The sequence below is a fragment of the Leptosomus discolor genome, chromosome 3 (genome assembly GCF_034619465.1).
Source record: "Leptosomus discolor isolate bLepDis1 chromosome 3, bLepDis1.hap2, whole genome shotgun sequence".
In the NCBI taxonomy this organism is placed as follows: Eukaryota; Metazoa; Chordata; class Aves; order Leptosomiformes; family Leptosomidae; genus Leptosomus; species Leptosomus discolor.
Window position 1 is genome coordinate 68,949,154 of NC_141393.1, and position 24,028 is coordinate 68,973,181.

The 24,028-nt window shown below is 42.9% G+C and overlaps 1 protein-coding gene across 1 annotated transcript in view; it reads right to left on the reverse strand.

Annotated features, from left to right (window-relative positions):
• The window catches only part of ACBD6 (acyl-CoA binding domain containing 6), an 87,914-nt gene extending 63,886 nt beyond the window's left edge, over positions 1-24,028 (reverse strand). Inside the window, exons 1-3 of the mRNA XM_086462961.1 lie at positions 23,828-24,028; positions 17,321-17,385; positions 16,695-16,791 (exon numbers count right to left, since the gene is read on the reverse strand). Coding sequence (XP_086319087.1) covers positions 16,695-16,791; positions 17,321-17,385; positions 23,828-24,028 — 363 coding nt within the window. The remainder of the gene's footprint in view (positions 1-16,694; positions 16,792-17,320; positions 17,386-23,827) is intronic.

Consider the following 24,028-nt stretch of genomic DNA (forward strand, 5'->3'; position numbering starts at 1 on the left):
GACAGCATTGTGGCTCTACCATTCATCACCACTGGACCTCCCAAGGGGAATCTGTCCAGGCTACGAGGAACACTTCTCCCCAGGAGTGTTAACTCTGCCTCAACGCAGATACAAACTGTTTTTTTTCCAGCTGCCCTTGACAACTTACCTATACCATGAGCTCATCTGCCTGCTTCCAATATCTATACTACCCAGTCTGCCAGGGACTTGCACCCAATACCAGCACAGTGTACCATACTGGGTAATGAAAGAGGTGGGACAAAGTAGTTGCTCCTTCCAAACAACATCACAGCTACTGCACTAACTGGAACCAGCGGTTTTATTCATCGCTCACATGAGCTGATGAGTAACATGCAGATGCACTTTCCTTCTCAAATCTCTTTACGCTTCTACAACAGAAAAGAGCTTTTAGAGCTGAAAAGATAAAAGGAAACACTACGTATATACAGATAATGACCAGTGAGTTTGAAGTCACATTAGCTTGCAAACCACAATGAAATTAAAAACTGACACTGTACATTCTCTTTCCTCCTTTAAAAAGGCACTAATAATTAACTGTGTGGCTTTCTTAAGCCAAGTCAATTTCTTGCACTGCTGGCAGTGCTGTCCAAAAGCACTGCAGATACACATGTAACTAATGATAGTCAAGGAATAACATGATCCCAGGCTCCCATAATTTGCAACCTGAATCTGAGAAAGATGACAGTAGTATTATCTGCAGTCAGGACCGTGTAAGAGAGATGCTGTAGAAAAGGCAAAATTACTGTGGGCTCCATGAGCATGAGGGGATGGCCCTCAAACTGCCAGTTAAAAACTGTGAGAATAAAGGGGAATTTGTGACAGTATAGGAAGAAACCTTGCAGGATTGCACTCGAGTGCCAAAGCACAAGCAGTAGCATGCAAGAGATCTTGGAAGAGATGATAAAGAAACGTAAGAGATGCCTTAAGAGGCACTGGAATTTCTTGTGTTTTCCCCTAACTCTTGCCTATTGATTCTTTGCTGCTTGTGTACAATTAAGGCTGATATCAAAGTCACTATTACCGTTGACAGTTAACTTTGGAGGTGGATCTGGTTTACCAAAGCTAGCATAAATCACGGGCAAATATGTGCTTCAGTATGCAGCATACACACTCATTAAGAGACATTTTCAACTCCCCTGACTCCCGATGGGCTCACGGACTGGCGCAGGGAACTCCACTAAGCCTAGAACTATCCTTCTCAAATGTCACCCAGAATACCAGGAGAAAAGGCACACTCCTCCCGGAACAGACAGCAGAGCATCCTCAATCCTGCCTCAGTGCACTGTATATGTCAATAAAAGACCGGCTCGATTCAAGGTACAATCGCATCTCGACTGGCTGTCACTGACAATGCTGCTCCAGACTGCCTCAAAGCCTGACAACCACTTTCTGAGCAAAATGGAAATACAGGGACTAATATTTGCTAACATCATTAATTCATTTTTTTTCCTCCACTCCCCCTTCTTCCTTTATCCACGATGTCAAGATGTATACCTTTAAATTGTTGTCAGCCATAAAACAGACGTCGTGTCCCAGTTCAGAGGTTAACATATAATGACAGACACATTAAAAAACCCTGTCCAATGCCTCACTGACAATTTCAGCTCCATCTTCTCTTCAACAAGACAGTAGCTCAAACTCACTTATAAGCTTTAACAACATTAAAGTCTAATCATGATTGAAAAATAAAGGAGAAAGAAGATAGTTTTATCATACTAAGCATTATGGAAACAGAAAACAATTAGACACAAACATTTTCTTTGTGAGGGTTTTGAGTTCACCTTCTATTTTGGTCTTAAAAGTCTCCCGCGATCACAGCATGATCCATTGCTCTTCTTGCATTTTTGGAGAGCAGGATGAAAATTATTATCTAAAGAGGAAGATTGGTAGTTCCCTGTCGGGGCCTGGTTTGGTGGGCCAACCTCTTGCTGTATCCCTGAAGACAGGACAGGCATTTATTATTTTTCATCTCTGAGCCCAAGCTTTGTTCCAATATACGCTAAATAGGCTACAACAGCTTTAACAAGATGGCACTTCCAAGGGCCCTTCTGATGACTCACTTCAAACTCATGTGCCAGAATTCGTTATAGCCACACAAGTGAACTTGCCATCAGTGACTGGGACTGAACTGGACCAAATGGTACATGCTATTTTACACATAGAGCAAGGGACTCATGAATCTGGCAGAAGGAAAGGTACAGAGAAGTCCTACAAAGATACTACAAAACAGCAGGACTAGCACAAGTTTCAGCAAAGCTTTTAAAAAAATCCCACAACCATAACTTGGAGTTAACAGAAGAGCTAGATCCTAAGCATGGGTTAAATGCAGGCATCCAAGTTTTATCCAGAGCAAAATGAGAACTCTGCCCGGCTAGTTTTGCATGTCCAGACACCCAGCACAAACAGCAGCCATAGCTGCTTGGCAAGGGACATGGCTGTGCTGCACAGCACATCTGTCATCCCCCTGTTTCCTCACATCTCACTCTGGCTTTTCTCCACACTTGAAACCTTTAAGTAGCTTCACATAAATATATATTTAAGGAAAAAGAGAAAGCCATTAGCAAAAATGTTCATCTCATCAAAATAGTTATCTTCTGTAATTAACAAGGGTGCTTGCAGGGCTTTGGGGTGCAACCAAGGGTCCTGAGCCACTGAGCCTGGAGGAGCTGCAACAGCTGGATGTTTGCAGAGGTCTGCTCAGCAGGGGCAGGAGAAACCCTGGCCTGTGTCCTAGCTACCCAAACTACACCTGGGAGGTGATCAGCAGCTCCAGACTTGGCTGCCATGAATGGACAGGCAATGTCCTGTAACCCTGTCAGGCTCACATGAAGGTACGAGTAAATCCCTGAAGTGTGCTGATTGAATTGTAATGAAGCTGGTATAGTCTCAGGTGACAAATTTTACAGAAGACGCTTCACGGAGTTAACCCAACAGTAGACCTCAAGGCCTGCTTTGTTGGCCACCATGTCCCCTTAATGCTCTGGATTAACATTTCTGGACACAATTTGAGAACTGAGGATTATTACGGAGGCAACAAGAAAACGTAAACTCTCCTAAAGTTTCAGACACTCGCCTGCCTCCTCTCCCTCTGTGCCACAGCCTGGCCATCCCCCTGGGAAGGGAACTTGGGCAGACGCTAATTGTATTTGACAGCAGCAATTACACGCAAGGCTGGAGATTAGAGCTTGTTAATTGTGTGTGCCATAATTGCTGCCGTCTTTTCCTTTACTATTTAAGGCCAGTGCCAGGAGAGCCAAGGGGAGGAGAGTGCTCTCCACCCCAAATGCAGGTGGTCCGAAGATGAGAGCCCTTGGACAGGGAGGAGATGTCCCTTCTCCCCCAACACCGCGGGAGGCTCCTGACCCCGTAACAATGCAGGCCGGTCCTCTGGCAGGGGGGCTAATGAAGCATGAAATGAGGACCAACAATGTCCTCTTCCAAAGGTATTTTCCACCTGTATCCTTCTGACTTTACAGCTCAGATGAACTTCACACTACCAGCACCAGGCAGGAAGGGAAATATTAACCCTTCAGAGGTGATGCCACTAAAGGAATTTTTTTTTTTTTTACCATCTATAAAATTAGGCACTGTATTAGACTTGAGTAGGATTCATAAAATCCTCCCTTCCCGTGTAAAATGTATGAGCTCAGCATTTCTCACCACTCTTTACAGACTAGCAGAGACCACTTACACCCAAACAAGATAAAAATACACCCCAGCTGAGGGCAGCCTCCCTGTTATGCTCTGATGTAAAGCCACCTTTCATGAAAGGCTGCTGTACCCTCCGCACCAGCCGTATTAATGGCTGTCATAAACAGACTTTTAATATTCCCCTCTCAACAATCCTTCTTGGCTCCCAGCAGCAGCTCAGCAAGAGTGTGCACATGACTCAGCACCTGGAGCATCTTCAAGAGACCACTGAGGATCTGTATAATTTGAGCAAACTGTCCTACAAAAAACAGCAGTAGACTCTGCAGGATAATGTAGGGTTGGTTTTTTGTTTCCATTTGTTTTAAATATTGTAGGGACAGTTTAGTTAATATTCCATTAATGGCTACATAAAAAAACCCTCTTTCTGGTTCTTTTAAATCTCATCACAGAATTTCCTCTTGAAAAACAGAATTTAAGACACGGAAAGTATTTTCAAGATTACATTCAAAAAATAAACCCAAGAATTCTATAATTAATGTCATAGTTAAACAGGGCTGTGATCTAAAACAAGGTCTTGCAGATTACTCATTTAACCTATAACAAGTTAATTAACAGCTGCACCATAATCACAGTGGGAAATTAGAGGCAAAGACAGTCAGGGGAGGGGAAATAAATGTAAAATGCTTAACAATTTTGAGCAAGTTTTACATTGCCAATAGCTGTGATTTCATGACTCACTGTATACATTTTAACATATGCATGGAATGAAATTATATGCTCAAAAACCTAACACAGTGGCTTCTAACAGTTTTTAATTTGTGGAGCTTTTTTTAAAATAGAAACACAGATATGCAGGTAGCAAACACAAGACCAACAGCAGATTCTCCTTTCCTCATCTTCTTTTTGTGGATACTGCAGTAACTTGCAGAATTCCAATGTCTGCAGACCAAAGGGTGAAGCAAGTGGCCTGTTTGCACCCTTCCAGTGAGAGGCAGCTTGCAGAAGTCAGGAGCTTTCATGAGGGGAACAGAGAATTGCATCATCAGTCCTGGAAGCAATCAATCACTTCTGTCATATCATCCATATGAAAATCCACAAATGCCTAGGCAGAGGGGCAAGCTATAGAAACAAATACAGCCTGTACTGTAATTGCTGGGTTTTGTCAATCTAATACAAGATATTAATTTATATAGATCTACACAGACATTTGTACGAGCAAGAAATACATTCCAACCCAACTGGAAATACTGAAAGGCTACATAGCTTGAGACGAGACAAGTGCTCTGAAGCTTGAAAGCTGAAGGCAACCCTAACTTTTCAGAAATAAAAAGAGGACATCAACCCCTACCCCCAGCCTGCCTTCTGACATATTCATCCTCTACTTGCTGGAGGACCCTGGGCCAGACAGCATCACAGCAGTGGCAGAGGCCAATTTCCCCACTCACAAAAGGAACGGCTCCAAGGCTGCGTGACCAGCACCACTAAAATTTGTTTCCTCCAACAGATCTGGGTCGTGAAGGTAGAGGGGGGATTTATGATCTATGCAGGCAGCGAAATGGCAGAATGGAGAGATATTTGCTGGTCCCCTTCCCCACAGACTCAGGCAAGGGAAGGATCAGAGCATCCCAGCAGGAAGGGAAGGTTTCTGAAGTTATGGTTTAACCCTTCACAGGCTCAGCCCGAAGGATGCAGCAGAAGCTGAAGACAGCTTCCTGCCGAACAGCCTTTAGTGCTGTGCATTGATGCTGTGCCTGAGCCTTTACATGCCTTTGTGTTGGCTAGTTCAGCTCAAAATACTTACAGGATGCTCTAGAGAGATTTAAGGACCACGACCTTTTTTTACAATAGGAGTAATTGGGTACAGTAGCGCCCAAGTATTTAAGTACTACACAATACATGCTCTTTTAAAGGGTAACTTTTTCCACTCTAAGAGACAAATAGCTTTTACAAGTCATTAACCAATGTGTTAGCTAACATCCAAACAAAATCTTATAACATCCAAACAAAATCTTAATCTCCAGTAATTACACTCAATACCTCCTTGATGTTTCATGTAAAGAGCAAGCTAAACAATCACTTGACCTTTTTCTAACAGGAAAAGCTGTAGTTTCACTAAAGAAACTGCTTAATTGTGCTATAGCTTATGTTATACACAAAACAATTACAGCTATTTTCTCGTAACCAAAAGTGTATGCTATTTTTAATTAAAACACACTTCTCTCTTTTAAACCGGCCTTTACATAGCCACGTGAAGCAACAGGGTACACAGACCCTTCCTGTGTCTGAATACCATCAAGTAAATGTCTACAACTCCGCATCTAAAAATCAAGGCATTACGTACTTCACAGTAAGAAAAAACAGTAGTTTCTACCCAAGACCTTGAATTTTTAACAGCCTCTGACACAGCAAGTTCAAAGTTCTGCAACAGCTTCAATTACTTTGAAAAATAAGATTTTTTTAATTAGAGGTTGCACCCTTCCCCATTTAAAACAGCCAAGCTGCTAACACAGCCTGGTGGGTTGCTGGCCAAAACAGGAGCCAGAGTTTGACGAGAGGCTACCACAAGCTCCCGAGCAAGCTGCAGAACAAGTCCACCTCCTAAAGGCCCACCTCACGCCAGGCAGAAGAGACTGTCCCTGCTTCTCCCACCCTCACTCACCATCTCACTTTGCTATCCAGGGTGACTGGACTTGGGTGCATTAAATCTAGCTCTTCTAGGTTTCTGCACATGCCAGGTCCATGGATGTCAGGGAGGCTGCCCACTGCTTGGGAAGCGACCTGGCCAGCAGGAAGCTAAGACTGAACAGAGAAAGCACCTCTTACCCTCCTGGTCTCCTCACCTCCCCTTGCAACTTCCTATTTGGTTTTCCTCCTGTTCCAAACTCCTGTTACACCAGGGTGATGTTCAGCCTGCTCTGCTTTCTGCCTCTGGCCCAAGCTCCTAATGGCATCTCACCGCCTGCTTACCTCCCCTGTCTCTATAGCCTGTGACACCATCCCGCTCGGTTCCACATCTCTCCTCTGTCAGTCCCTGCTGCAACCTCCCCAGACCTCAGTTTTGTAATGTTGCCCAGTACTACCAAAAGCTTCATTTTCCCATTTGTTTTAGCCACTGGAGTTTCAGCACAGAAATTAACCAAACAGGAAAGTTTTGATTGCTGGTAGAGTCACTTCTCATGCCACAACACTGCTTTTTTCTGCTTCCAGCTTAACACAACTGCTTCATAAAACCAAGCTTTTCCATACTTTTGTTATCCACATTTTTGTGGCTGGGGAGAAGCAGCACTGCTGCTAAAACCTGCAAGAAATTAAAACTGCACGTGGCATTTAAAACCCTTCCTTGCCTTGCCAGAAACTGCCACATCAATACAGAAATGGCAGAGGCAATACCTGGTCGCATCTCAGCCACTTCAGCTTGTGGTCTGACATCTCAACTAATTCAACCTTGCCATTTCAACTTAAGCCAAGATTTTGGGTTCTGCCTGGATTTATCACCACCTATCTATTTTCTGTCAACTCAGCCATAGCAGCAACAACCTTCAGCAGAGGGTCAGCAGCAACTTAAGCCTGATCTGGTGGTCCTTCTCTGATATTCAGATGCTTTCTCAGCTAGGAGAGCACTTCAATAAGTGCAGTTTTAAGATCCCAGAGCTCAGCTGTGTCCCATGCTTCCAGTCCCACAGCTGCAGGATCACAGAATAGCCAGGTGCCATGGGACTGCTACCCATGCACCACAGCCACACAGCAAAACCTGTTACTTCAGGACATCTATTAAGGGGAAAGAAAAAAATGCAGCTAGATCCCTGCTGCACAAAAACTTACACAATAAATTACCGTGCCTCATTCTGCTACATCTTGTCATCACTGAGTGCCAGTAGTTTGATATATACATTTAAACTTATTTGATTTTTTTTTTTCAGTTACCTCTGGTATGTCTGGCTAGCAGGTAGTGTCTTAATCCACCAGTAAGCCAAGAATCATGACGCTGGGATGCCACACATCACTATGCTGCAGCAGCACACTCGACATCAGCAAGGCAGAGCTACATCTCTAATTAGTCTTTTTTATGAATACATTCCAGATAGTACATGATATTTTTTTGAATTAGTGCAAGATGATGAAAATTAATTCACTGACGTATTCAAAAGGAAAAATATTTCATCTTTGCTTAAATGTTTAACCAAAAAAATCACTCCATTGGTGGCCAAAAATGACAAGCCCCCCAATTTCTTGCTTGCAATTCCAGAAAACTACTGTTACATTCAAATAGCTGTGAGAGAATATATTATGCTGCCTACAGTACACTAACAACATAGTGCATCAGCACTGCTGGACCTGATCCAGAAAAACAGAGGCTAACATCACTGCAAGCAAAAGTTAGCCCTTGCAAGGCTAGTAAGATTGCATATTTGACATACAGTATGTTTTTAGCAAGACCAGGCAGCTTAAAAGCAGGATGAGAGAAGATGTATAAATCCTTGTCATGATAGTTCTTTAATTTGAGGAAGTTAGGAACAGAGACATGGGCAACCTCGGTACAGGATTCCAGTGCAGCTTTCAATACATGACTGTTTGCATTGCTGGTTTGCCTTCTAAACTTCAACCTTTCTAAAATACAGGTTTGCAGCTTGGCACCGTTGTATTTCAATCAATCGCTTGAACGAGGATTGCAATGTCATAAATAAAAGGAGCTGAGACCATAAATTTCTGTGGAGATGTAAAATCAAAGAGAACAATCCAACAGACTCCCGGGGGGTGGGAGGCTGACACATATTCCAGCTGTTTTCATTTCTACTTTGAGATACTTGTTCGTTTTAACTTCTTCACGGCTGGCCAGAACCACAGTTCCAAAAGACTGAAAGTCTTACTCTGGATCTGGCATTTTGTTTTGTGCTCTACAATAAAATGCAGCTGCAGAAGAGGGAAAAGCCCTATAATTTATCAAGCTTGTCCACAGGCAAAATCCCAGACCACCACAGCTCGCACCAGCACAGCACCCCAATGCCTGGCATGTGAGATACCTGCTAGAACAAAGCATCCTCAAGACATCTCTCACAACTCCATCCTCAGGCCACAGGTTTATGGCAAACCATCACCAGCTCCTAGTTACGCTGTCATCATTACAAAAGGAAGTTACACATACTATTTTATTAATCCACTTCCTCACTTAAAACAGAAGCCAAGGGATGGCAGTTATCTTCACATTACTGAGTAAGGGTCTGCACTGCCTGTGAGCTTGTGCTTTTAAAACTAGTAAGAATAAACAGGCAACTGAATTTGATTTGCTGCTCAGAGCATAATGTCTACACAACAAAGTATACAAGACACTACCTCCTACTTGGTGTGCCAGAGTTGAGCTGTCTTGCGTGGAATAAAATTGATAAACAGTTAGACGTGCAAAAAGAGGGACAGAAAGGTAGCAAATAATCTATGGACAGCTTTGTTTATGAGTAGGACCTATATCAAGTACTTAAAGCATCAGCACACTTTTGTCATGAGAAGACAGAGAGAAGCAGAGGATGCAACACTACCCACCTTTATTGCAGAAGAATGGGTAAATGTAGTTCATGTTTGCAGTGTAGAATTATACTATCTTACACAACAGGAGCAAGAAAACATACCCTTGCTAGTAATAAAAATTGGTTCTAAAAGCATGCTCCAACAGCAAAACACCAAAGACCTAACTTGTGCAGCTAATAAACTGCCATTTTTCCAACTTGGATAAAGTAAGGTGGGTCATTCTGCCTGTAGTCTTGCATGTATGAGTAAGGCGTACACAAAACTGCAAGCCTTTGTTGGCCATGCACAGCACAGATTACTCCCTCCCACAGGAAGGCTGCATCTAGCACTAACTCCACTATGCCTGCTAAAGACTCTCCCTCACACATCTGGCAAAAGGCAGCAGGGCAGAAGAATCCCTCTGTGTGTTAAGATACAACCCCTCTCGCAGCATATACCAAACAGCCATGCACCCCATGGTGGTTCACAAAAAACACCCCAACTCTGCTGTTTACAAGGCTGTCTAAACCCAGAAGACATTGCAGTCTTACATGCCCCAAAGCCAGAAGCTTGGGGTGAATTAGTTTTTTGGTTTTGTTCTTAATTTCTAGTGCTTCCTTTTCTGTTAAAAGAATAAAAAAAAACAAACAGGCTTGCTGGTTTTGTTTGTTTGTTTCAAAGGGAAAGAGCCTGATTAGAGTTTATGAATTATCTTAGTGATTTGCTTCTTCAAATGTGGTCATCCACTGAAACGATAGCTTTCAAAATACATTGCAAGCTTGCAAACAGTGCAGCTTGCTTTCTGTATTTTGTTACGATTTTTAAGTACAATTATAAACATTTGGGTAAAAACAGAAGTCAAACATGAAAGTCACTAAGCGTGTGAACTCACACACAAGGAACCATACAAACCCAGAAAGAAACAGGAGCAGTGAAGAGCAAAGACACTGGCAGCACTGCTGTGTAGCTCACAGGAACACGGGAGGCTCCTCTCCCCAGTGTGCTGCATTACCATGGCACAGGAAGGCAAGCTTTAAGGAGCACAGCCATAATTCGATTAGTCCCCACTTTACACGATGCAATTAAATTGCTTTTACACTACAAAAGAAATAAAGTCACTAGTTTCAAAGTTTTTGACCTTGCAGTATAGCAAGCCATAAATTGAGACATTTACCCAAACTAACTGCACAGCAGGTACGTGAATACACTGCTGCTCCTGACAGGCTGAGACCCAAACAGGTCTCTTCCCCTCCTGCTCTTCCCATCCCCCCTTGTAATCCTGCCCACGCCACTCTGCTGCTCTTTCCCAACCACAAACAGTGGCTGCTTGGACAGATTATCAAGGGAGACATCTGTTTGACCGATAGACAAAACAGGAAAACATGATGGGTACACTCATTTTGTTTACAGACCACAGGTTTTCCAATTAATTTCTTCATTTCCAGAAGAAATTCCATCAGCCTGTAGTACTAACCAAGAAACCCACAGATCTCAGCTTGAAACTACAGTATGTTTTACCATTCACTAATATTATTAGAAGTTGACCAAACAAAATCTGTAAACTGCAAAAGAGAAAAGCTTCTTGCTCCAGACCTGAACAGGCCAGATTTGAGTGGAGTCCATATTTAAGAAAAATTCAGGTTTGGATTTCCACATCCCATTTAACACCATTGGATACACAGTTTGTATTTGAGTCACTACAGAAATTTTAAGTTGCCTTGGAGACGCTACTTAAATACAAGAGGCTCATCAATTTAAATCAATTGTTAAAATATTTCAGAAACATCCGGTGCAACCTACAAAAAGCATACATACAAACTCAGCTTCTCGGCAAATCTGGAGGTTGTTTCTTCTGCTTTTCACTGTATCCTCAACTTGCAAATTATCTTTTCCACATTTTAGTTTCAACTTGCATTTAAACTGTGATAGAGAAAGGTTAGTTCAACAGGAAGAAGGGGGGATGGAGCCCAGCCCTGTGCATAGCCTAACTGGCCACCCACCTTATCAGATATTGCCCCCTGCAGTACTTCCTGCAAAAACACCCACTGGCCACAGTTTGCTTTATTCGTGCAGGTTTTCTGGCTTACTGGACTGCTCTGAGCCTGCAGCAATAGTGCATTTGCTATTTTATTCACTCTGAAGTTTGTTTTCTTTTTGATGAGACTGACTGCCTATTCCTCAGGGGTCCTCTCTCAGCTGCTCCAAACACCACAGCTTGGTGCTCCCACACCAGAACCACCACTGCACACCAACACAGCAATAGAAGTATTTTACTCCTATTGACTATGGGGTCTAGAATACAGAAATAAATCCTCCTTTACTCAAACAAAGCACAGAAGAATAGTTGAAAAACACAGGCAGCTGTCTGCCCTGCAAACATTAGCACTGGAATTTCAAACCTTTAAGAGCTTAAAAAGCTGTTTGGTGAATGTCTGTTTTATTTGAACTTGAGCTCTCTTCCTGCTTTGCCTTAGAGACATGTCCCTGCTCTTCAGACTCCTAATAAGGAACTTTCCTCATTACACAGCAGAAATCTTACTAATTGCATTATTGGTGAAGCAGAGGCAAACAAGTTAAAATGCCAATTTTTTTTTTTTTTTAATACAGAAATAGAAAATCATTAAGTCCTCCTACGAGTTTCAGCAGTCAAAGCAAATAGAAGGCCTCTAAGTGTTTGAGAAAGGATGCCACTGAAGTTAGTAGTGTGACAAGCTGTTGAGATTGGAACTGGTAAATGTGCAATATAAGAAATAGGAAAAGGAAATATTTAGAATCAAGAGATGCCAAAACTGCAATCAGCAAATGGAAGGCTAAAACCGATGAGAAAATCTGGATGATTTTTTTATTATTTATTTTTATTGTTTAAGCTATGCCATATAACCGTCTTGTTAGAAGAAACAATCAATAACAGCTCCTAACCGCCTCACTGCACCTCCACCCACGTCCCTCCTGACACAAGCTCAGTTGAAGAGATGTGTACAATGCTGCTGAGCAAAAGAGGTGCTGTCCCACTCCTGCCTCCAGATGGTCAGTGTCTGTGCACACAAACTCCCTTGTCAATCTGAGGTTTGGAAAATCTGGATGCTTAAAGCCAGTAGGGTTTTGTGATATCAGATACATGTCAGAGATTAGAATTTTAAGAGAGTGCGTGGGGGAACAGAAATACAGCCACCAAGACTGTGTCAAAAACTGCAACTACTAGAAGTGCCCCGTTACACAGAACAGACAGTGACGTACATGAGAACAAAGTTATTGCATAAAGATGTAAGACAACCAGCTTGTGAAGGAGAACCTTCCTAAATCACCAAACCTGCTGTTGAGACTGCAGGATAGCACCACAACGGCGGGTACCGCAGAGCTACAGTGTGAGAGAGATCAGAGGGATCAGCACGCGGAGGCAATAAGCTGCAGGTGGCTGGCAGGGAAAGCAGATGAGCATCACTGCCAAACTCCGATGCACATCAGCAAAAGCCACCGAAAGCAACATGTCATTTGCTACCAGTAAGGCAGGGAGACAACAGGTGAACATACAAGAAGCAAAGCAGCTAGGACACACATACCTCTCTAAAGGACCCAAAGCAGTGGGAGGTGCTGACAGCATGAAACATTTCTGTTTAAGGATAGAGAATGCAAAAGAATTGCTTCATAAATTATTCTCTGTTCTGGAGGAGAATAGACTTGAAGGACAGGTGATGTCTCTGAAATATGCAAATAGAGCTGAGCTGGACTAGCCATTACCTTTGCACTGCCTGGAACTTCGGACTGAAAGGAATGACTCACAAGAACGAACAAGAAACAAAAGATGCACTAAAAGGTAGAAGATGACGAAGGAAGACTGCATCAAGAGGAGAATGGAGACAGGCACAGAAAAGTATAGTCCTGACCTCCTACTAACAGCTGTTCCTGGGAAAAGGAAGAAAACAACCTACGACACAAAACACAGTAAGACCCATGCCAACACAGGAAGACCTAACTGCAAAGCACCCAAAAAGGCAATTGTGATTGTTGGTTCTAGACTTCTGGGTTCAAGAGAAATACAGCAAGGAGATTCCTGCAGCTTCATGAATGTAAAGACAATGGATCTCACCTCAATATCCTTTAGGTTATCTGTTTGTTATCTATTTCCTAGCAAATAAAATTGCTGAAAATAAATGCAGTATGATCATTTCTTTCCAGGTTTTAGACAAAGCTCTAAACAGCTGAAAGAAAAGATTAGGCATGACTATCAGACAACCTGCAAGCAGCAAGGGTAAAGAAGAAACTAAAAAAAAAAAAATTGGAAAAAGCTATGGAGATGAGCCTCTACTGTCAAAAGTGGCATAGAGCTTCACAGAGCAGAGAACAGCTGTGCCACTGCCTCTCCACATTCGGTTGTCTCTTAATAAGCGCATGTACTTCAAACTCCGTGCAGGAGTAGGAAGCAGCAGGTCAGATTTTGGCTGCTACTGGTGTTCTCATTGCTTCTGAACGCAAACTCAGGGTGCTCCTACTGCATCAGAATGCTTTCACTTTTTTTTTTCCCTCCATCCAAAAACAAGCAAAGATTACTAAATTACAGCAATTACAGTCTGAGGCTGAAAATGTACTATTACAGAAACTGCAAGGTCAATATGAAAGAATGAATCAATAAAGAATCAAGAAAAAGGAATGAAGAAGTGGATCTATTTGGACTGCATAAGAAAGACTGCATTTAGTTCCATTCTATTTATTAAGAAAAATACTGACAGTCTGAAAGCTGCAGAACAGCAGCAACTCTGCTGGGGAAAAAAAATGAACCTATGAAAAAGATAAGGTGTTTTCAAGTTTTAAATTTTGTATATTTAGTACTAAAGGATCAAGACTAAAAGCCCTTTGCAAATATATGAAACAGGAGACTGAGGAGGATTTAAAGTAACACACAAGAACAATAGTTTGTCTCATCCCTTACAAGTTGAAATCTATGTAGGTAATATTGAGAAAGCTTTACAATAGTGAAGTTCATGAAGCTGCACAATGAGCAATTCCACACCCTTGTACTGTAATTACTATTTATGATTCATAATGATCTGAAAGCCGAAATTTTAACGTTTGTACCAAGCACTTTATACTGCTTTTAACCAAACACTAGGAGTATTTCATTCATGATCTACTGAATGTAAGAAAAATTCAAAGGAACCCAGCAGATGAGTGTGTAAAGGAGACACAATGACAGCGATGAAGCACCTTGTAATGTACCCACAGATCTTTTCTATAAATCCAATTTGAAATTTGAAGACTAAAATAGCTATTTTATCTCCATCCCGACACACTCATCTCCATCATTTTAAAGAGCAGAGCTCCCTCTCGTGGCTCCAGAAGGTGGCCTTGGCGGGGGGGGGGAGCATACAGAGCAGCAGAGTGAGAGGAGTCCTGATAGCACTTTGGTCATGTAAAAGTGGAATTAAAAGGAAGACATAGGAGGAATGACAGGTGACTTCTTTTAAAGAAAGCAATGTCACCTGTACTTCAGTGCTAACTTTTAAGTTACATTCTCTGCTAATGTAACTTCCTCTGCTAGGCCTTTCTGCACCTCAACATATTCCTTCAATGTAAAGCGCTCAGATCTCTTAACAGGTTTGTAGCTCAATAGGCGAGGCAAAGGAAAAGCAAAGAGACAGGACAAGAAATGTGGCACCTGCACAGTGCTGCAGGGACAGTAAGCCAGATAACACCCTACAGATTTTTCTCAGTATTATAGCTCCATGCACTGAGACCACACAGAGGAAAAAAATCATTGCCTTCAAAAAGCCAAGAAATATATGCCTAGTTACATGACTGGAAGAAGCACATCTACTGAAATACTGCAAGAAAAGCACCTGAAGAATCAGAAATCACATTTCTTTGAACGACTCTGACAACTCAGCCCTGCCATCTTCACAGAAACTTCTGTTCAAGCTCCAGCATTGCTCTCCTCCTGCAAGCCCACACTTCTTCTATCAACTACTCAAAAAGGGAGGATGGAGCAATGCATGAATGAGCAACCACACCAGTGCAACAGCGTTATGCAGCACAGTCTAGTTTCTGCTGAGTCCTGGGGCAGGCTTAGGCAAGGACAGCAATGGGAAGAAACACACTCAAAAGCATTCACCCCTCACCTTAGGGGAACTGGGGAGGAGCAGTGCTGCAAACCATTCTTTGTTTGCTATATGGCTTCTTTAAAATATTTTTTAAAAATCTAACAGATTATTCCACTTTCCTAGCTGACAGCTTTGTAACCTGAAGGTCACACCTGTGACAGTATTTCCGAGGCAAGAAAGTGCAGGGAGTGGCCAAAGCTAAGCTTGTCAGCATGCACAGAAGTCTCTTTATGAACAGAAGCTCTACCCATAAAAATCCAGGAAAGTGTTGAGTGTTTTGGGTTTTTATCATTGTTTAATGAATATTCTTATGTTTCACTTTACAGTGCTAGACACTTTCTTCATTCAGGATCGTACATGAATTCTTTTTAAAATATTTTATTTCCGTACGAGAATTTTAGATTGGACAAGAATTTACACAGCGTGCAGCTAGCTTTTGCTAACTGCACTCCACAGCATATTGCTAACTGCACTGCACAGCATATAAAACTGAGCATTAAAAAGGGTTTCCTCTAAATGACAGTATTTCTTTGCTGCAAAAACAGAATCAGCGCCATGGAACATGAACTAGTGAAGAAAAAACCAATTACCCTTCAGTCCCTGAACAGCATCAGAAGACAACTGAGAATCAAATTCTTGATTCATAGGCTTGTGCTCACACAAGATTTTGCTTCCAAAGCACAGGACCAAAAAAGAATCAATTTCTTACTATGAAAAGAAATTACCATGCCTTCAGCATTTTGCTATTAGTGAAATACCTCCACTCTATCTCCAGTCAAAGGCAATACTTTTTCTAAAGAGCAATCCTCTTCAAAAATTGTATAAAAATCAGTCTATAAGCAGGGAGATATCCTTAAATATTCAATCAAGTAATAAACCTGGTAGATGAAAGCCAGATTAATTAAAATGACAGTACAGTCTCCCTATAGCACACACATACAGGACTTAAAAATACACTTGTTATGTTGGAGTACCTAATCATAATCAGATTTGGTAATTTGCTGCATCGAAACAAAAAGGAAACATTTTTAGAATTGATCATTCAGTTCATGTCACTTTCATAGAGATTACTTTGTATTGATCAACATTTAAATAGTAGTTGAAAAGAGAAAGATGAGAAAAGTACAAACAGTATCTTTACATGCTAAATACAGCATGAACCAATAAAAGCAAAATAAATTAGATCACTATAGCCAAGCCAACTCTCTGCATGCGCTCACTGTAATGAAGATAATTATGAATGAAAGAGATGGTTCTTCATGTTTCAATCATAACAAAAGGAGAGTTTTAAAAATTAATTTAGACTTTAATCTGCTCAAAATTAAGCTTGCCACGCAGCAATTAAAATCTGTGTGAAACTGAAGCATTGTCAGCTTTACAAAGACAAATGCTGGTTTGTTTTCTGAACAATATTTTCATGTTTCCTACCTGTGGATTCCAACTGGGGTCCAGTTTTTTCACTGTAGCAACATACTCCTGCATAGCTTGATGAGGGCTGAGATCTCCCAGGCCTTTCCAAGCCTCCCTAGGAGAGAGAGAGCAGAACATCAGTGAGCCACTCAGAGACAGCACAATGTGTTTTTATCGTGTCATCAGTGGAACATAGTGAACAGATTCATCTAAATACTTTTGGGGATGCAAAGCCATCTTTCATTCAGTTTGAAACCGGCAACTTTCCTCTGAAGCCATGAATGGCCACTGTCAGTGCAGCACTCTGCTGTGAAAGGATCTTTCAGGGGATCCTGATCCAGGCTGGAACATAGTTTGTGTTCAAAATGTAAAGCTGTTTGTAAAGCTGTAGCTGTTTTCACAAAGTTTTTGTTGTTCATCCAGAATTAGCCTGCATACAAGGTAAATACAGGAGTCTGGTATTTCACTCCTATATCAGAAATAGCAGCAAACATTTCCCTGTTAAACAAAGGATTTTTAAGCCAGTCCAATGGCAGACTCTCAGAATTGACATCCTCTAGGTCCACAATCTGTCAATAGACGAGATAAGATGCAACAAAAAGTAGAGCCAGAAATTGCTAGGAATTACAAGGATTTCCTCTTACCATTTCTGCTTTCCTTCAAAATCAAAGAAGCTTGGCTTGGGAGTGTTACACGTTCCAAATTTCACCTAAAGAAAAGAAATTTCCTTCTGTTAGTACAAAGCAAATGGAAAGGGACTTGCATAAGGAAATACCCTGGGTTCTGATGGTTTTAGGGTAATTTTGTTCTTATGCCAGAGGAAAGGTTTTTGAAGGAAAGACCTGACACAACTCAATCCCATCTTACCCTCATTTTAGCACTCCTGCAGTTATTAGCACCTCTGCATCCCTGTGTTTTCTTTGTGTGAGGCAAGGGAAGCAGTTTTGTTTTGCAGCTCATTTCTTTTGCATGCATTACCCAACAGGGATAACCAGCAAGTGATTTCTCACTTAATGTTATGTTTATTACCCCACCAAATGCCTCATCCTCCACCAGCATCAAGAAAAATTCGGTTGATTACAGTTTCTACAGAGATGATTATTCATTAAGGCTGAAACTTACCTGCTCCAGCACAAAGCTCAAGTAAACAAACTTTGCTTAATTATTTTCAAGGTCCTCTGGAAGGCAAGGGGACAAACTCAGAGCAAAAGAATGCCAAGCAGCTTCTGAATTTGCTCCGAGGCATCTGGCTGCATAAGAAGCACTGAGCGAGATACAAGTCAAGGCTTGAGTGACAGAGAGGAACCAGTCCACCAGAAGCAAATCAGAAATTAAAATGTGGGGGGAGAAATAAGAAACACAAAGCAGCAAGGGAATGAGCCAGAATTGGTGGACAGACACATGGGGAAAAAAAAAAAAAAATCTTATTGCCAGCGTAAAATGGACTTGGGTAGCAGTGGGATTCAGGCAGTTTTCCATAGGGTGGTGTACTGATGGGCAAATACAAAGCCCTTCCTCTCACAGCAGAGAAGTCTAACAGCCATATCTCCGCTGTAAGCTCACCCACAAAGGGGAACACAGAGGACTGACAGAGACTACACCTGCCCAGGGCTCCAAAGGCACAACCATGTTCCTGCGATAAGGCCAGCACTGACAATTGCCTCAAGAACAGAGCAATTACCAGGCTGAGATTTGGGAAATAGAGATATTTTCTTGAAGTCAGCTCAGGAGAATGTGTAAGTGGAAGAGCCAGGGAATATGGGTCAGGACCCACCAGACCTGGCTGTTACCAGTGCCCCTTTCTCATAGAAAATAAAGCCCCTTGCATACAGGTGTCACTGGTAAAATGAATCTAACCAAAATGAAAATATCATTGTGATAGGGAATGAATTTACACAAAACATGGGTTGGTGCCTTTGGGTTTGTTTGTTTGTTTTTTTAATGAAAGTGCTATATATCCCACAGGGACGACAGATGAAAGACTCTAGAAGCCAGAGCAGAACCACCATTCCAAATGCAACAGCCTCCAGGAAATAGTTATCACAGCAAGTCCCTGTAACACAGGGCACAGCCCAGTGCAAAGAAAGCCCAGCATGGATGGGGTATTTCAAGAGACCGTGGGGAGGGGACACAGGTATGTTCTGAAGGTGGGCAAAGGCTGCTGGTTGAACATTTTGTTAGCCAAGCAAAACTAAACTGCATTCATCAAATGTTTTATGAAATATGCTCAAGTGTTCAGGCAGGTGAAGTGCTTAAATCAACTAACAATTCTTCACCTTAACGGGGTGGGGATTTTATGCTGAGGATGGAATCGTTAATCAGGCTTTAAAGAGAACATGGCCATGCTGGGAGATATTTATTAGTTACACTATGTTTTCCTTTAAAGTGTTAGAGGATATGAGTGACTGCAACTAAAATTAATTTTTTTGTACATCTGACTGTCTCCCAGTGAGCAATTCATTCAAATCAGAACATCTTAGCTGGCCTTTAAAACAACATATCACATTTCACAGAGAAATAGGAGAAAGGGCTAGCAACAGTTAAGTCCTATAAATCGGTCACAATTCACGTAGCGTAAATGTTTTCTCCTGTGCTCAGAGGTGCATTGGACCACTTGTTTTAAAAAGCAAAGCAAACACGGAAATAAAAAGCAAATTCATTATCTGTATGGAAAATGCCTGCTTGGCAGTTCTTTAGTTCAACATCTAACCTGCAAAAATTGGCCACGTTTGACAAAAAAAAAATCTGTTTTAATATTAATTTTCCACTACCATCATCAAAACACAACAGTAGTTTCCTCTTTAGAATTGGCATTCAAAGGCCGTTCTAGCATCAGGAAAGACTGTTAGTAACATTGATAGTAACACAAATCAAGGAACAGTAGTTAAATTTCATCCATCAAGAGTGGGGGGAAAAAAGTGCACTCATGCCCTGTTTGCTATTTTAACATATATTAAAAAGGCTTGCAGCAGTTTTGTTGGAAAGAAAATAAAGGTTTTGGCTTCCCTCTTTTTGCTACAAGACTCCATAACGCATTAGAAATCAAACAGTAATCTAACATGAGAGGGGACCTGAGCCCGAGAGCTGAGGAAGGGGAGTTTTAGCTAAATATGCCAGTGCAAATCCATGGCAAATACTGGGGGGGGGGGTGGGGGGGAATTCTGTGAAGCCCTCCTGCTACTTCCCTGGAGGGCCTCAAAAGCTGTTTTTCTCCACAACCAGCAGAAAGACAAGAGCCCATATTAGCATTTCGAGTCAAGAGTTTCTCATCCTATGTCCACAAAATAATTACTGGTGGTCTCCCGAGGGCTGACTGGTCACTCAATGCTTAGCTCTCCTCATTTACAGTTCATCAGCTGCATTAAAAAAAAAAAAAAAAAAGACAGCCAGAATGCATTGAATACTTGCCTAGTATTGCTTCTGCACGCAGAGTCACCTGCAGACATTACACTCATGAATTGTAGAAAGATGACCCAGGCAGCTACAAATGGGAAGTGTCTGCAGACATCTCCATTTGTGGCCAAAATGGAAATTTAGAAACCTTGGATGAAGCCTTCACCCGAGAGCTGAAAGTCACAACAGAAGAGTGCTCGGATAGGCAGATGCTCAAAGACATGTTTGCGCTGCATACCATCCCCATACAACTTCAGCTGCTGGTCCAGACTGTGAGAGACCTTGAGATTCTCCTTACACATTACTCCACAACCAATCCCCCCCTGCCCCAAGCCAGTGGTGGTGGTAAAATGGCTCTTTGCTAATTTTTCAACTAATACGTTTACACAGCAGGGAGCTCCAGCCAAATATTCTTACCTGATTGTAAATCTGGTAAGGTGAATCACATTTGCAGCTCTCTATGGAGTAGTGACAAAAACAGAACTCACCTCCACAGACAGCAGGAATAAGCCCTAACTGTACACAGGCCAAGTAAGCTGAATTTCTTTGGCAAGACAGGAATTCCCTCCTGTTCCTGCCTGAAGCTCTGTTTCCCATTAACCTGCCCCAGCCCGTGATAAAGCCCTGTACTCAACTGACTGAAAGTGGGGCATAAGGAAGAATAAACAAACATCAGCCACAGAAGGCGAAGGATCCTAGCCCTGATAACCAAGGGGCTATATGTCCCAGAGAGACAGAGTGATGCTGGTAACACTGAGTCAGAGCCGTGAAACTGTTCCATGCAACAGGAAGCTGCAGGCATAAACTCCCGTGTTCAGGGCAGATTTGTGGCATCATGTTCTACAGTATGTGAAAGGCGTCATGCAAAAATGGGATTATATTCTTGATCCTACACTTGGAAACAGCATAAGCCCTGTTTTGCCAGCAGCACTGGGTTTCCAGCTTGTCTGCACCTCAGCATTTACATAGGCACTGGCACATCCTCCTCCTGGCAGAGTAGTTCTCAGTCTGATCATTTCCAGCAAGTTCTGTGTTGCCTCCCCTCTCTGTATGATGACCACTATATTGGTCTCCATCTCTAGTTTCTGAACCTCAGTTTTTTGCACCTTCAACACAGCAGGCAAGTGCTCCCTTCACTCCACCACTACAGATTCAAGATACAGACAAGTAATTTGCCCAAAGCCACACAGGAAGTAGGGGGAGAAAAAGAAAATCAGCCCAGAGCCCTACCAACTAGTCTGTTCTTCCTCCTGTTCTGGGGCAGAGTCGTAAACTCAGCAACATCTTCTAAAAACCTCACTGGAGATGACAACTAAGCAATTCCCTTATTTTCAAGTCTCTGACACATAAACAAAATCAGAGAGAAAAGTAATAAAATCCTGAAATGGCCTCCAATAAAAGGCAATAAAATTCCAAGAAAATGCCTATATACCCAAACAGTTTGAAATAAATAATATAGAGTATTTTAACAGAGAGCTCAGCTGTTGCTGTCACCTCTTTTATGATGGTGCTGTATCTTAAATCAAAGCCCTTAGTGACATAAAGCATTAAACTGAGGAAAGACAAGGATGCCAAATCAAGGACAGTGGACAGATCTGAGTCAGCACCTTTTGTGCGCTAGCAATACTACTGTCCACCAGAGTAATATATTAGCAGCCCATTACGCATACTGATATGGCTGCTATAATTAAATAGAGAAAACTTGCATTAAGCACCCTCGTTTTGATTTAAAGCACAAAATGCTGCAAAACTCAAAGTTAGCAGAGCATAACCCTGCAGTAGCTGTGCTAGCAAACTTCTCCCATCTCCACCGCCACCCTCCCAGGCACCCTGTAACAGGGATGGCACCTTGGCAGCACTAGGCAGCCTAAGGCACAGAAACCCAGGAGCCTAGCACGGCCTGAAACCAAGGAGCACAAAGGCATTTGCTGTTGCATCCTGCTTGGCCAGGGACAAGAGGGACAGAGGAAAAGAGGACAGAAATGCCCTGTCCCCCTTTGCTGAAAGCAACTGGAAATCTGTGCTGACATAGTATTTATTATCAGCTTTTTCTGATTTGTATCAAAACTGTTGTGAAATACCTTCTGATTTAAGTATTTTTTAACATTAAACACCTTATTTGTCTTACAGAGCTAACACCAGGAAACCCTGATGTGCTGATACAAAAGTAATGCCTTCCCATTTTCAACTAAGACAGTTACAAAGCATTCACAACAGAGAAAAAATAAAAGGTAATTTGCAACAAATCTCCTAAGAATACAGACAAAAAGTTACAGAAAATACACCCTTTCATTTCACCCTAGGCATAGTCTCGTTATTCTTAAAAGTTCTCCTAGTATTTTTTTCTACCCTCTTTCTTCTTAAAAAGGGAAAGAAACCCAGGGACCTGTTTAAGCACTAGAAAAATCTGAAAAAAACCCTCAGGTGACCAGTCTGCTTTTAATAGAATTAAGGCCCACAAACCACAGCCTAGGAGCCACAAGCTTATAAGATAACTAAATATTGCATTAAAAAAATGAAGGCACTTATAAGTGGCAGTAGTAGGACAAGGGTATTCCATATGGGAGGGAAATCATAGGGAAGATGTGCACACCCAACTTCAACTGTTAATCCAAACAGGTGGGATTCAGTTTTCAAGTCAAGGAAGCATCTTTTGCCACACACCTGCATCACATTTGTGCTTTTACTCTTTAGTTTTCCAGGTGTAACAATACTCACATTTTTTCTGTTTCTCCAGGTTAGGTGATTTTTACAGTCCCTTGTATCTTAACCTGTGCTTTTTTTGTTTGTGTTACATAACTTGTCCCACAGGAGCAGGAAAAAGTCACGCTGTGTATTCCCACAGGATGCAACCTATAGCTTGCCCAATTCACAGAGACCAAATGCAAAAAGGAGCCATGTTCAACATTATAACTAGAACCAACCAGTTTAGTTTCCCAGTCCACTCTAAAGCCCTCCACAGACAGGTCTCCACAGGCACATCCTTCATGTGGTCGCACCAAAACCCCGAAGATTTAATGCTCACACCTGGGTCATTACTGCAGATCTCCGATGTCTCTAACAGGGAGGTGAGCACCAGTGCCAGTCATGCACTACAAACCATTCAGTCACCTTCTCTAACCTGTCAAAGTCACCTCATCACCCAGCACACACAAGGAGCCTGGCAAACAGATGAGGCAGCTGTATTGACCAGTTACGTTACTCCACAAAGACTCACCGGGCACCCAGACAGGCCACCAACCCACTGGTGACCTACCACAGCCAACGACAAAGGCCGAATCCTCCACACCAAGGCCCCACTTCGTTCCACCACGCAGTCCGCTGAAGCCAAGCCAATGTCTCCACAGCAGAGGCGAATGGCGCAGAGTTAGGGCCACCCACAGTAAGCAACGGGGAGAGGTGAGGAACGACAACCAGCATGATGAATTTAGCTGGACCCTGTCCTACCAAACTTCAGCTACCACAGGCGAAGCCGGCGGCACCGAACTTTCTGCCGGACAGAAAGCTCCCAGCACCCCTGTTTCCCACACCCCCGACACAACTTTCTCTACTTGATGCCATCACATTTTGGGCAGTAGCCGCACAGGCCCTTGGCCGGTGACCCCGGGAGAGCGCCAGGCCCGGCCACTCGGGTACCGGGCCTGTCCCCGCCCCGCTCCTTCGCCCGGGCCCCACGTCCCGCCCGCAGCCAGGCGCCGGCCGCGGGGTGCCCGGGCTCAGGCCGTGGGTCGGACCGGGCCGCCCCGGTCCCGCCTCACCTGTTTGTAGCGGGCGTACAGGTAGAGCAGCTGCTCCTTGCTGGCGGCGGGCAGCAGCGCCGGCAGCCGCTCGGCCGCCTGCTCGAACAGCGCGGCCAAGTCGCGGCCCGGCGGCGCCGTCCCCGTCTCCTCAGATCCCGAGCTCGCCTCGCCGCTGCTCCCGGCCGCCGCCGCCACCGCCGCCAGCGGGGGCGACGCCAT